Raw genomic sequence first — 14,329 nt, forward strand, 5'->3', positions numbered from 1 at the left:
TTTGAAACGTCACGCAATCCTCGTATAACAATACAGAAAAAGCTTCTGCATAGAAAATTAGTACCCTTTCTTTTAAACTTAGATCAACGTGAAAAAAATCCTTATCATCCGATGTCACTTTGAGCTGAAGATTTTCCTGATAAGAAATGAGCCTACCTGACCATATTGGGCGTAAACACATCTTGTTTCCTCCGATCCGACGTAGGAGCGATTTGCTACATGATCCTGGGCTATGGCCGGCAATGAATTTAAGTGAGATGACCAAAATCAAATAGGAGGTACGAACACTGATTAAGTCGGCTTTAAATAAATAGATAAACAAAAATAAAAGTAAAAAAACATATCAAACGGCAATTTCAATTACCAACGTTTCCTACAACCTCCGCACAACATGGCGACAAAGTTGAAGAACCGTCACGCACGGATCGCTGGGAAGTTTAGTCATGAAACGATTTCCCGACGAAAAGCGCAGAACCTTCGCTTGGCGACGGAAACAGCACGAGAATTTATAGCTGCATTCTTCGGGGTTACTACCGAAAAAGCCAATTTTTCATTTGCCCATTTCTTTCCTTTCTGCATCTGCACTTCGGTTAAAACATTTTATCATTTGCACATCACAGCCAGACTCGCAAGGGCAAAAGGTAAAAGTACCAAGATCTTGGTGTAATCGATCCGCGATTTGTAGACAAAAACGGGGAAAAAGCGAGAGTGAAAAAGGGGAAAAAACACTACAAAGAGCTGTAGTGGCATTTTTCCTATTATTCTCGTCAGTTTATAATCAGATGTGCGGCCCGACAGCAATTCACGTACTATAACCACTATATATCTATTGATTTACAAAGAGGGCCGGACAGGGAAATATTTAGCTCGAGATCAGGACCTCGGGAGCGAGAGTAGTTCACAGACAAGAACTTAAAAAGTTTTGATATACGTTTTTACGTTTTTTTTTTTTTTTACCTCAATGCTTACTATCTTAAAGGACACCACTAGATTTCTTGAAACAGAGCTAAAACCATCTGCAGGTGAGAAAACCAACAGAGTAAAATTTCAAAAAAGGTTGAAAATAAAAATAAAAGAGCATGCTTGTTTCCAGGCAAAACCGATTTCCCTAGTTAGTTCTTGCGTTTCATGAGACTCTTCCTGGGTTTTGCGAGTGAATGTTAAATTATTTTAAATGATGTTTCTATGAAATGACTTACAGGGCTCCTTTAGACTAACTGAGAATGACTGAAGAAGAAACAATATAATTTTTAACTCGTTAATTGCGCACATGCGCAAAAGCGAGTAGTAGATACGATGTGGGGAATGGCACTCGCTCGCCTGCTCGATTGGTTGAAAAGAGTTTTTTTTTTTCGTTTTAGTTTCAACAAGCGGCGCCAGCGACTGGCAGCATGCAAGGATTCACACTGAAATAACAGAACAACCTTCGTTTTTCATAAAATTGTACTTGACAATCCTTTAACTCGAAAACAACCCGAAGATTAATTGAAAATATCACTTACTGCGAAGCGCTCGGAGTTTACAGATGTTCAAAGGCTTTTTCTGTGACGGCGTGAGATTGAGGACAAAATCGATCATTACGTTTCGTATCGTGTGTTTTTCCTCTGCGAAGCAACAAAAGATGCCGGCGACTAACGAAATTACAAGTTAACACGAAAATCAAATAACACCTAAACAAACAATTTTAGCTACCGATTTTCAGTGAATTTTTAAAGAACAATTTTCTTTTAAGTTTCAAGACAATTTGAAGATTCAAAATACATATTACGAACTAAAATGCGAAAGTCATACACCACAAAATTGATAAATAGGCCTGAAATAAAATTCTATCTTGTTACTGATTATACGTTGCCTTGCACGTGACTAAAATCTACCCAGGCGGAGATCCAAAATGACGGTGGCAGTCTTAGCTTAGTTATATTACTCAAAACTCGTTCCCGTTTGTCTCATTAGACAAAGAGGGAATCGTTAATGTTTTCATTAAGACAGCATTGCCTTGATTTTCTAATATTTACAATGATAGACAGTAAATTTCACTTTTCACCCACGTTTTCTTTCAACCTTTTCTTTTGAACCAGAAACAGAAATGAAATACGTTTAAAACACATGACATCATCCACCCTTGTCAAATGCAATAGCATGATCATTTCATTTGTAATGCCTTCTTATCCCAACGTTACTTTGTTTCTTTGCTACATTAGCGAACACTGAACTACTGCTCGTACTCTAGATACGACAATCAACCACAAAATTCCCTAAACCAGATAACATTAAAACATAATCCAAAAAATCGTGTGTCAATTCACGAGTTTGCTCACAGAGCACTTTGATTATATCATCAAAGTCGGTTGACATTGGTACATGTGCAGTCAGTTGTAATACCCTTTACCAGTTAGTTCGTCCAAATCCAAGGGCAAATTTTCATGAGAAGTGCTTTTTTTTAGCCGGCATTAGGACGGCGCAATATATGCTAAACAAAGTGTTTCGATGAGGTAACACGCATCACTGCATAAAATTTAAATTGTTAAAGTTTTCATTCCTACTAATGGGTGTAAGATTTCTTTGAAAACAAAAAGAGAGGATTCATTCCATACATCTTGTATTTGTTTATTTTTTTCACAGATGACGTCGGCATATGTGTCAGCAATGTCAAAGTAAATCAAAATCCAAAAAAACCAACAATATCTTATCACGGTATCCATATTTTCAGATGAAAGGAGTTGATTAAATTAGCAATCAGCAGATGATATTCTAGAAAATTATATTGACATATAATGCATATTTTCTTTTGCCGCAACCAGCAGGCCCTTTAAGAAAAAAAAAATCAATCTTAATATATTATCCTAAAACATAAATGAACTTCTGTTCGCGAAATTTCATTTGCTTGTATGATGTGAAGGAAAGCGACGGTATAGTATTATTACATCTTTCTTGCTTATGATGAGCAATAAATTTTTTACATGGTCATGAAATATGGGACGGAAATTGCGTTGTAATTGCTAGATCCGGTCGTTTAGTATTCAACAATTGAAACGACATGATCCATGTGGATAACTTTGTTTTGATCTGAGATCTAAACTTCAATATAACGCGCAATAAGAGGTCTCGACCCCTACTGATATTCTCTAATAGTTTTGAAATAAAGAGTAGTTTTTCTGATGAAGATGCTCGAACCACCAGGTGAGAGATACAGGGTCACCGTGCTCTTACAAAGAATTGTTTATGAGTGGGAGTTCTTGAAATATTTCCCAGCAAACGCACAGAAAACTGTTCTCTCTGGACGGTCGGGAAAACTGTTTTCAAAGGCTAGAAGATTAGTATGAAGACATGAGATCTTCTATTTCTACTGAAAATCCGAAATACGAAAATGAAATACGTTTAAAACACATGACATCATCCACCCTTGTCAAATGCAATAGCATGATCATTTCATTTGTAATGCCTTCTTATCCCAACGTTACTTTGTTTCTTTGCTACATTAGCGAACACTGAACTACTGCTCGTACTCTAGATACGACAATCAACCACAAAATTCCCTAAACCAGATAACATTAAAACATAATCCAAAAAATCGTGTGTCAATTCACGAGTTTGCTCACAGAGCACTTTGATTATATCATCAAAGTCGGTTGACATTGGTACATGTGCAGTCAGTTGTAATACCCTTTACCAGTTAGTTCGTCCAAATCCAAGGGCAAATTTTCATGAGAAGTGCTTTTTTTTAGCCGGCATTAGGACGGCGCAATATATGCTAAACAAAGTGTTTCGATGAGGTAACACGCATCACTGCATAAAATTTAAATTGTTAAAGTTTTCATTCCTACTAATGGGTGTAAGATTTCTTTGAAAACAAAAAAGAGAGGATTCATTCCATACATCTTGTATTTGTTTATTTTTTTCACAGATGACGTCGGCATATGTGTCAGCAATGTCAAAGTAAATCAAAATCCAAAAAAACCAACAATATCTTATCACGGTATCCATATTTTCAGATGAAAGGAGTTGATTAAATTAGCAATCAGCAGATGATATTCTAGAAAATTATATTGACATATAATGCATATTTTCTTTTGCCGCAACCAGCAGGCCCTTTAAGAAAAAAAAAATCAATCTTAATATATTATCCTAAAACATAAATGAACTTCTGTTCGCGAAATTTCATTTGCTTGTATGATGTGAAGGAAAGCGACGGTATAGTATTATTACATCTTTCTTGCTTATGATGAGCAATAAATTTTTTACATGGTCATGAAATATGGGACGGAAATTGCGTTGTAATTGCTAGATCCGGTCGTTTAGTATTCAACAATTGAAACGACATGATCCATGTGGATAACTTTGTTTTGATCTGAGATCTAAACTTCAATATAACGCGCAATAAGAGGTCTCGACCCCTACTGATATTCTCTAATAGTTTTGAAATAAAGAGTAGTTTTTCTGATGAAGATGCTCGAACCACCAGGTGAGAGATACAGGGTCACCGTGCTCTTACAAAGAATTGTTTATGAGTGGGAGTTCTTGAAATATTTCCCAGCAAACGCACAGAAAACTGTTCTCTCTGGACGGTCGGGAAAACTGTTTTCAAAGGCTAGAAGATTAGTATGAAGACATGAGATCTTCTATTTCTACTGAAAATCCGTAGTGGAGCTGTTCAGCGTCAAATCACGATGCATTTCTATCGCAGCGGTTCTTTTTACGCTGTTATGACGGACGTTGTGCAAAGCGAAGGTCGAATGACTTTTGGTGCGACTTTTACGTCGACTTTCAAATTCAAATTTACATCTGATAATCTCTTTAAAAGATCTTCGGAACTGTCCGCTGTAGAAGCAGTACAAAATTGGATTGGCTGCCGAATTTCCAAATATGATCAGTTGCGTGAGTTTCCACAGTTCGTTTCCCTCGTAGACGTAAAAGTAGCGCAGTGCGCGAACGATGATGAACGGAGACCAACAGCAAAAAAAGACCAGGGTCACTACAGCTAACATCTTCGTTACTTTGTGTTGTTTTGACTCGACGGATCCCACTCCTGAAGTGTTCTTGACGTGCGTTTGCAGAACGCGCAAAATTTTCGTATGCGCCCAAATCATGAAAACTAAAGGGCAAATGAATATGAAAACTGCTTGAAGGATATAGTAGGTTTGCCTCCCGCTGTCACCCCAGTTAGTGTTCAAACAGAGCTGCACACCGTTCACTTCTTTCGTCGCGTACCCGTAAAATAAAGGTGCGCATAAAATAACCGACACAATCCACACAATTTTTATGACTATGGTGCGTTGCTCGATACCGCGATTTCTGGCCAGACTTGTCGATGTGACAGATCGCGATCTTTCATAACTGATTGCTACTAAGGTTAGTATTGATGCGGAGTACGATATCTCGATTAGAGTCCCTTGAATTTTGCACACGGGATTGCCACCGGGCCAGTCACCCAGAAAGAAGTAGACGGTGTCAAAAATGGAGAGAATGGCAAACAAAAGATCTGCAAGCGCTAAACTCGAGATGTAACAGAGAAGAATTGATTGTGATGTGCGGTATTTCTTGTAGCATGTCAGCAGTGCCATAATGTTTCCAAAGAAGGCGAATGTGAAGAAAACAACATACAAGATGACATATCCTATAACCAGCGGTAAGGGATATTCTTCATCCACAACAGAGGGTTTTAAAGTGCTGTTCATCTCTGAGCTGTCATTTGCTGCCATTCTCAAAGTGCTAGATTTCCAAAACGCCAGCTGCTAAATTTTTAAACGCCAGGTGCTACTCCAAGGCCCTTTAGGGATATTTCACCACTTTCAAATTTCTGTCAAGCCTCTGTTGAGTACCAAAGGTCTAGTAAAGCAATCAAACACAACAGTTTGTTATCAAGCGGAAAAACGCAACTAGTTGATTCGTATTTCTGTTGCACTGCCTCTCTGCTAATTAACAACGCACTGACCACAACACTCTGAATTTGCAATTTCCTGCTCATGTATTTCTCCACGCTCTCTTGGGCACTGCGCTGTGATTGGATGGTCGTAGAGCCCTTAGACACACGATGTAATAAAGGCGCGGCGCGTCTGCCCTCAAAATCACAGCCATTGTGGTGTGGAGTTCGTGACCGGATGTATGGCTAGTGATTTCTAGTAGCTAAACAAGACGTCAACAAGTCTATGTCAATCTTTTAGCTTCAGCCCACACAAAATCTTTATATTTTAGACTTCCTCATAATATATTTCGACAACGTTCCGTCCTCTGTTTTCTTCGTAGAAGTACACAAGAGGCTTGTTTTTCAAAAGTTAACACAGAGGTCGAGACAAACACAACCTTCAAGTTGTTTTCCGGAAGTCACTATTTTCAAATGTTTATTACGGAGTGACACCATTATAACAATGTCCGTCACGCACTTTGATTACTGGCGACAAGCAAATCTATTTGAAATACGAAGGAATCATTGCAAGAAAGCCCAATGGAATTTCTAAGAGCGTCCTACACTACCAATAAAGCTGAATGACTTATTTTTAAACTTCAAAAAGCCACAAAGGGCTTACAGCAAAATAAACACGAGAGAAATTCTTGAGTATGTCACGTAATCGTGGCTTAAGCTGAGTCATGGCATAGCGCGTGGGTGAGCACGTAACAGGCTTGAATATTAGATGTCTGTCCTTTTCAAGAGCCCATCAGAAAGAACGTAACAAATAAGCAAAACAGTAAGAAATATCATTTGACGACTGATAAATCAATCATATTTGTGCGAGAAAATCAACTACCTGAAGATCTTTTCCTAAGGATATTTAAAGTTGGCAGCCAATATAATCTTGATTAGCGAATCAATGCAATGAATTATGGTTAAGATTGTTATCTAACCTTTATAATTAGTCTTACTTTTCCCCTTCTAGGTTTTGTTTTTTCCTTTTGTTTATTTCTGCATTTATGTGAGTTTTGTATTTTTCCAATCATAGTAGTTTGTTGATATACAGCTGGTTCAATCTGACCTGAAGCAATCATTTGAGAAACTGATTTTCGTGCGTCTCTGAATTACAGAGATTACGAACGCATGCTGTGACTAAATATTTGACTACGAAGGAGACAAAGAAGCATCATAAAGAAAAATCTTAAAAATGCAGATAGAGGAAAAAAACATTTCCAAAAAGAATAGACATTGTTTTGATAGGCTTAGGTAGCCTATGGAGTTGTTAATTATTAAACTTATCTGACGATAGTGGCTGTCAAAATCCTCTTTTCATACGTGCCCAAAAGGTCCCGTCCTAATTCATTTTGGGGCTTTTAATTACAGTATTTAAAAGGCACAGTTGTACCAAAGTTTGATCGAGGGGGGGGGGTTGAATTACATTTGAGAAATCAGGACTAAACTTCGAGACAAAACCCCATCACCACAAATTCCATGAGCGTGACTTTACACTGCATGAGGTATGTTGAACCGACGTGAATCCTAAACAAGCAAACTTTCAATATCATATATTATGATAACATTTGTAATGTGTTGGAAAGATATTTTGATATAAAGAAATAATAAAATGTTTCTTTGACGCCTGATAAGTAATCTGTTGGCCATGATATAAAGCAGATCATGCGTTGAGGCGAAGACTGGGCACGATTTCGCATCTCGCTGCTTTCCGGTTTTCCCGTATCCGAGAGGATTGCCATGATCTAATTCTCGAGCAGTGGCTTGTTTTTTAGCCTATGTATTGACCATGATTGAACAAGTTAAGTCCCAGCCAATATTCAATCGCCCTCTACTTGAGAGGCATAAAGTTATCTATATATCATTGTTAGCAAAAGGCGTCCTTCCATCAGTAACCATTCTCTTTCCACAAACAGTGGTTAATACTTACTCATTAACCAGTTGCAAGCTCTTTATGGAAGAAGTTTTGAGGGCGCCAGGGAGGAACAAATACAGGGACCTCCCACGCGGCTCCCTCAATATAAGCGCCCCAATGTTTGCTCCAAAGGACTTCCAAAGCCCCAGACCAATTATGGCCGCCTAACACTTCTGTCTGTCTCACTCACTTGCTCTGTCCCAGTTTGTTCTCGGGACTTAATTACAAGGAGCTGCAAAGTCCATTGTGATCGATCGGTATCTAATTACACAGAGATATGTTTTCCGTGTCTGTGATTTTCAAAATACCAGCTGTTATAATCGAAATGCTCTAAACTTATCGAAATTACACCGGAACAAGCCCACGTAGAAAAAAAAGAGAACGATACTGCTTTTAAGTCCTTTGCAAACTGGAACACGGGACAACAAGGCGAAGGCGGATTGAAGCACTTGAAAGTCGGACCCGAGTGTCCAGTTCGGTTCCATTCATAAATTATATTGCTCCTTCACTTTTTTCTTGTAGAAACCGCTAAGATCTGATTAGTAATTTTCCCTTCTAGTTAATATATATTCATCTGTAAATTAGTTAGGAGAATTTAGTGTTCTATCAAGATGATAAGTTTGTCTATTCTCATCACCTGCTCGATGAATGATGTATGTCTAGTGTCAAGTTTGCTAGAAACGTAGTCTTCTTCCGTTTGATAATTACCTCTTGGTAGAAGAGCAATTGCCCTTAATTATATTAAACTTGACCCCTATCAGACACTTAAGTGGATGTGGATTTACAATATTTTTTTCGATACGCCCTTTAGTTAACACCAGATAAGATCGTCTATCAACATAAAAATAATTATATTTTGCAAACACTGGATTGTTCTCTCGGTCTTAACGACAATATCTATATTGAAATGTGTATATGAGATGAATTGCTAGTACTTGAGCTGTTGGGATAAAATGGAACGACGGGATATCCTGGCCATGAATTTTAATTTCGTCGAAGAATGGTACTCTTTAGGATTTGAAATTCGTAACCGACTGATTTCTATATCGATATGAAAACTCATCACTACGGTTACCGTACGCGTGTGAGACAGAAGCATGTGCTTTTGCGCGAGATGAATATTGCTCGAAAGCTGACTGATAGAATATGATTGTAATGTTGATGTGTTTTTAAGAAAAATAATCGCGAAAAAATTATCAGATTAAAGTATTGATAAAGGATGCTTCGAAAGCCTAATGCACTAAAAATAAAGAGGCGAGTGAAATCTTGAGAGTCCATTAATAGTAGGGGTACGTAGAAGTTCGAAATTAAACCACCCATGCAATACATCTTCTGTTCTTCATCGAGAGAACAGAACAGTATGGAACAAAGCGACATGGGATTTCCTTGGAAACAAAGCAAATTTAATGCTTGTTAAACTACATCACATTGTTTATTATCGTTCATTTTTTTCACTCCTGTCAGCAGAAACTAGATGTGGTCTTTATTATGAAAGTTTTAACTTTAGACGTGAGTTATTCAAATGTGGTTTGTGATTTTGGTGCCATTACAATCCTTCTCCACTAGGGCACCGAAGCTATCGGACTCCGACTCTAACCTGAGTCCACAATCCAGAATCTAAATCAAGATTTACCTTCCGAAATTGCGACCAAAAGGGAACATGCATCGTGTCAAGAAACATTTCGTATTTGATTGTCGAATAAAGAAAGAAGTAATCACTTGCCGCCAGCGTAACCAAAACAGTTCTGGATAAAAGCAAATATACATTTTTTGATAACTGCGTACTGACGTGACGCAAGCAGTATTTGAACCAGTCAAATAGCAGCCGGATCTCATATGTCCGGCTTACCAAAGCAATCATGTTTCCAAAAATAATTTTGTTCAAGACTAAAAAATTGGAAGGGGTCAACAGTTCACGAGCAACTTCTGTTCCCCAATTTTCTTGTTCTTTTTCGAAGGTTATCAGTGCAATTTATTTAGATTTCAAGTCAAAGCTTGACATCTATTCCGTTTGTTTAAAGTGCATAAATAAATAATTAACATCCTTTTTTTCCCAGTCGGTGAGAAAATCTTGTATGGTAGCATGTGCAGAACTGAGCCACTTACGAAAGAACTTTGCACCAAATGCGAAACCTCTGATTAACTTTTTTGATTTTTCACTGTCAGCGAAAGGGTAATAAATTTAACAAAATGGCTTGCTTTTGTTCTCTTTAAGTAGGTAAAAGAAAAGCGTTAAACCTTTATCCCATTCGCTAGTCTCCGCAAATGGTGGGATGACAAAATATCGCGCGAGATAATCAGCTATTCTTTCTTTACTTTACAAATAATTAATTACCATAACGAGTTTGCAAGACATCTGTTTTTCTATTTTTACTTTAGGGTGGTCACGACCAAGAGATTGGGTTGAAACTGGTTTTCGTACTCTCTGCGCCGTTTCAAATGTTATTTATTACTATGTATTTCCTATTTATACGAAAAGTAGCTATCTTTGTCAATCTTTGTTTTAGTGCGTAAACAAACATTCGAATTTATACTGACGTAGACTTAAAAATCTGTACGCCGATGCCATTTTCCAACAACTTTCATTTACTCTGAGACGACAGGTGTCATTCAGAAAATACTGCAATCATTAACCTATCAGAATTTTTTATCATTGTTACAAAAATGTTATAGTCTGTGTTTAAATTTTTATGACACTTGAATGATATCATGATTCTCCGCGGAAAGCGTCAACAGTAAAGACAGAGGAACTAGAATTTCAAACTGATATTCGAGCATTTTGATTGCTGTTTACGTCATTGCTGGCCCTCCTAAGACCTCCTTGTGTTGATGAATTCCGCCTGTTAATTTACCAGCATCACAAAATAATTCAGTTGGATGTAGCAAATTCTACTGTAGAACCATATTTCACACCAAATTCTACAGTCCAAGAGGAAATGGCAAACGGTTTATCATTGAACTCACTCATGGGAATATTCTTCATGTGTTTTTACATTGTAGTGTATTCAACCTCGAGTTTAGGGAACGTAGTGGTGTTGTATATCTGCGCTAAAAATAGTCGAAACACAGCCTTTCAACCTACTCGCACAGCATTTTTCAATCTTTACATCGCCAATCTTGCCATTGCGGACCTCCTTTTCACGCAGTTGACGATTTTTGATGCTGTTTACGCGATTCTCTACGAGTGGACCTCAGGAGCCATTTTGTGCAAACTTCAGGGATTTCTTGTCGAGTTATGCTACTCCGCTGGTATACTCACTCTTATAGCAATCAGCCGCGAGAGGGTTAAGTCAATCTCGGATTTACGGATAAAATCGCGCATTCAGCGAGTCAAAGAAAGACGATCTCGCTCCATAATCGTGTGGAGTCTGGCCATACTGCTATGCTCCCCTCTTCTCTACGCGTACAATTTGACGGAAGAAACTTCAAATGGTAACAGCGTCATACGCTGTTTAAACGACGCATGGTCGCACCTCGGAAGGCGAATTTATTACAGTTTAACCGGGGTTATACTATTCTTTACTCCTCTTTTAATAATGATATGGACGCAGTTGAAGATCAAACGCGTTTTTAAATCGCAGGTCGCACCAAATCAACAAATCGCTCTTTCAATGCGAGCGCGCCAAAGAAAAGCTAGTCGAATGTTGGGAGTAGTCACGATAGTCTTTTTCGCGTTTTGGTCTCCTTTCGTTTTCACTCGAACACTTCGTTATTTTAACTGGTATGAAGGGGAATTAATTTGGAGACTAAGCCAGTTACTAACCATAGCTTCTGCTGCGGCAAACCCTTTCATTTATAGTTTTTACAGCACACATTTCAGGCTGTGTATAAAGAGGTTTCTAACTTGTAGATGTGGGCTAATGGCTGCAGTTGACACTGGGGACAATTCTACTGTGAATTCTCTGTATTAAGAGATTGTTTTATGCTTTATTGTATATAAACAAAGAATTCTAAAATGAAAACAAGTATTCAAAAAAGGGTATTCATACCTCATTTACAGCTGCCAGCTGTGCTAGCAAAGTGGAGTCCGTGTTGGATACAGGCTTTTACTATACCAGTTTGAATCCATGCGGTTATTGCCTGAATTTTAAGCTCTGTATTTTCTTTAATTTCTCTCAGCGTTTCCTTAATTACCGTACCCATATGATAACATAAGAATTCTGTCAAGCCTTTACAAAATCTTACACGCTGAAGATATGCTGATATGCAAATTATGTAAAGTTTACTTTAATTTGCAAAGTAATCGTAATTATGTCTGAAAATCTTAGAAACTGAATTCTATTCATCTCGTTTTGTCAGACCATTTTTATCGTTTTGAGCTTCGTGTCAGTTCCTTTGTAAAAGATATTAGAAAATACCTCCCACAATGTTTCGGAGGTTTGAAAGAAAATCACGGGCATTTTTTAAACCGGTAGTTCAAAATGATTAATTAAAACGAAAGAGAATCTACCCACTCTCTCTGTTTTTATATTTAAACCGACTAAAGCTGAATCCTTGCCGAGGAAAAGTTTAATCGTGAAAACGTTTTGTGGCTATCGGCGCCTACAACAGCCAACTGTAGTAATCAGGATAACAATCATTATGATTTGACCATGATACTACGAATAGATTTCTGCCCTAATCTGGAAACTCCAGATAAGGAGGAAGTTTAACAGAGGAGGGCAACGGGGGGGGGGGGGGGGGGCCGTATTTAAACAGTATTTCACCCGTAAGGAATTTAAAAGGAATAACTTCAAATCTCACTTGAAAATTTGCACGTTACGTGTTTATTTTCTGATTTTTTTACGTGTCACGTATAGACCCTCTACCACCCTCTTATTTTGTCATGTTCGTGTTCTTTCGTATCAAACTAAGACCCGTGCACAAGTAACAGGTAGGGAGAGGTGGGTACGGAATCTGTGGTCTTGCTCTTTCAACATCTAAATTTTACAGCAAGGGAAAGCTTCTTGCGAAAGATTATAGAAACTAGTGAAAAAGTTTAGGACATTTCAAGGGAATGAAATATATTTGTAGCAAAAAAATACACTCGAAACCTAAAGATCTTTAAACGAAACATCCGGAGGCCGACAAATTTTTTTAATTAGTCGTTTGCGCAGATTAAGGTAAATGATTTAATACTTTCAACGCATATCGCAAAGTCGTCGGCTCGCTTTTCCTATAGACAATTGTTACACTTTCAAAATTTGTTTCCTGCCGCCTCATTTAGCAAAAATGTAATAACACCAGTTTGTTTAGACTATCCTCTGGGCATCATAAATTTTCTGTTAGCAGACTCGATTAATTTTAGTCATGAAATAAGACCGCGAATGTTAATGCGATTTCAGTTGATCAGAAAGTAAGAAAATTTCAAACGTTGCGTGGCGGATCACAAGTTTTCACAATCGTCATAAATTCACGGTTACTGTGATCATAAAAGTTTCCAATTAAATTATTGAGGTTTTTGTGTTTCCCCTTGCATTTTCTGCATTGGTATAGTTACTACTAATTAATTTTTCCGGCAATAATCGGCTTTTTATCCCCCATTGTGGACTAAGCTCTCACCATTCCCTAGCAACTAGTTGTCGAAGGAAAAAAGAATAATTTTAATTTCATATAATCTGGAAAGTTTAAATTTTATTTTTACCAGCTGACTGGTCTATTTACGATCAAATTGAGTTTGAATTTTCTTAAAGGAAAAGTAAGAAAAACTTTTCATGAAATAGTTTGATCTCAGATGCAAAAAAGCATCGGCACAGTCCATTCATTTCAAAGACTTTTCATAGCACTCATTAATTCCATTCAGGATCTCTAAGTATATGAAGTTAATATGTACAACGAATACGTTTATTCGGGTGTTTATATTTCCTGCTTTTTTTACGTTAATAATCGCAAGGGTTAAGAAAAACAAGGAGCGGGAATTAACTTGAAGAAACAAGAAGACTAAGTCACGGGAAAACACGAGCAACTCGACTTTTTTTTTCATCTGATTGGTTGAGCAGGTGACGCCAGTTTCTCGGCCAATCACAGAAAGGAGCATAGTAAAACTGGATTTTCTTCGACAATCGAACAATAGAATATTTTCTTACACCGAATGATAACTTGTTTTTTCAAATTCACTTTGGCATTCTCCAAGTAATTATAATCACTTTCAAACATTTTTTTTTTTCAGTAAATGATTTAGAACAATTTCATGATAAATGCTCTCTTCTCTTCCACAAAAAATTTGGATCAGTTTAACCTTCAACACTTCCCTTGGTTTACAAAATAGCTGAAAAGGGAAAAAATTTTAAAGGAAGACCGATATACACAATATCCCTCCTGTTTACTTCATTAGCATGAGGGTTTGGCGAGGAAAACTAAGATTTCTGATGAAGCAGACAACAGGGATATGGGAGGAGAGATCACTGACAAGTTTTGGACTTCAACCAAATGACACTGATGCATAGTTAATGAAGTCCTACATCATGCTATTTACAATCGAGCCTATGTACACTCAAGTCATACTTAAATCAGGTGGAATAATGAAAAGACTGACT

The 14,329-nt window shown here is 37.5% G+C and overlaps 2 protein-coding genes and 1 long non-coding RNA gene across 7 annotated transcripts in view; 1 reads left to right on the plus strand and 2 right to left on the minus strand.

The window, feature by feature from the left end:
* The window catches only part of LOC131780133 (uncharacterized), a 9,727-nt gene extending 9,330 nt beyond the window's left edge, over nucleotides 1-397 (minus strand). For 4 of the 5 annotated variants that reach the window (XR_009339842.2, XR_010716693.1, XR_010716692.1 and 1 more), the window contains exon 1: nucleotides 157-380. This is a non-coding gene — a long non-coding RNA (uncharacterized lncRNA). Of the gene's footprint in view, nucleotides 1-156 lie in introns of all 5 variants that reach the window. The other variant, XR_010716694.1, reaches the window with a different exon arrangement.
* Nucleotides 398-3,873: 3,476 nt separating this feature from the next.
* On the minus strand, nucleotides 3,874-5,962 carry LOC131780115 (type-2 angiotensin II receptor-like). The gene has a single exon (XM_059096739.2). It carries the CDS (start codon nucleotides 5,697-5,699, stop codon nucleotides 4,626-4,628), a length of 1,074 nt encoding a protein of 357 aa, XP_058952722.2. The 5' UTR covers nucleotides 5,700-5,962; the 3' UTR covers nucleotides 3,874-4,625.
* Nucleotides 5,963-10,554: 4,592 nt separating this feature from the next.
* On the plus strand, nucleotides 10,555-11,725 carry LOC131780123 (CX3C chemokine receptor 1-like). The gene has a single exon (XM_059096747.2). It carries the CDS (start codon nucleotides 10,751-10,753, stop codon nucleotides 11,723-11,725), a length of 975 nt encoding a protein of 324 aa, XP_058952730.2. The 5' UTR covers nucleotides 10,555-10,750.
* Nucleotides 11,726-14,329: the final 2,604 nt, after the last annotated feature.

Source organism: Pocillopora verrucosa, chromosome 2 (genome assembly GCF_036669915.1).
Source record: "Pocillopora verrucosa isolate sample1 chromosome 2, ASM3666991v2, whole genome shotgun sequence".
Classification (NCBI taxonomy): Eukaryota; Metazoa; Cnidaria; class Anthozoa; order Scleractinia; family Pocilloporidae; genus Pocillopora; species Pocillopora verrucosa.

Coding starts and splice junctions, on each gene's coding strand:
- LOC131780123 (XM_059096747.2), top strand. CDS start 10,751: ATGGCAAACGGTTTATCATTGAACTCACTCATGGGAATATTCTTCATG.
- LOC131780115 (XM_059096739.2), bottom strand. CDS start 5,699: ATGGCAGCAAATGACAGCTCAGAGATGAACAGCACTTTAAAACCCTCT.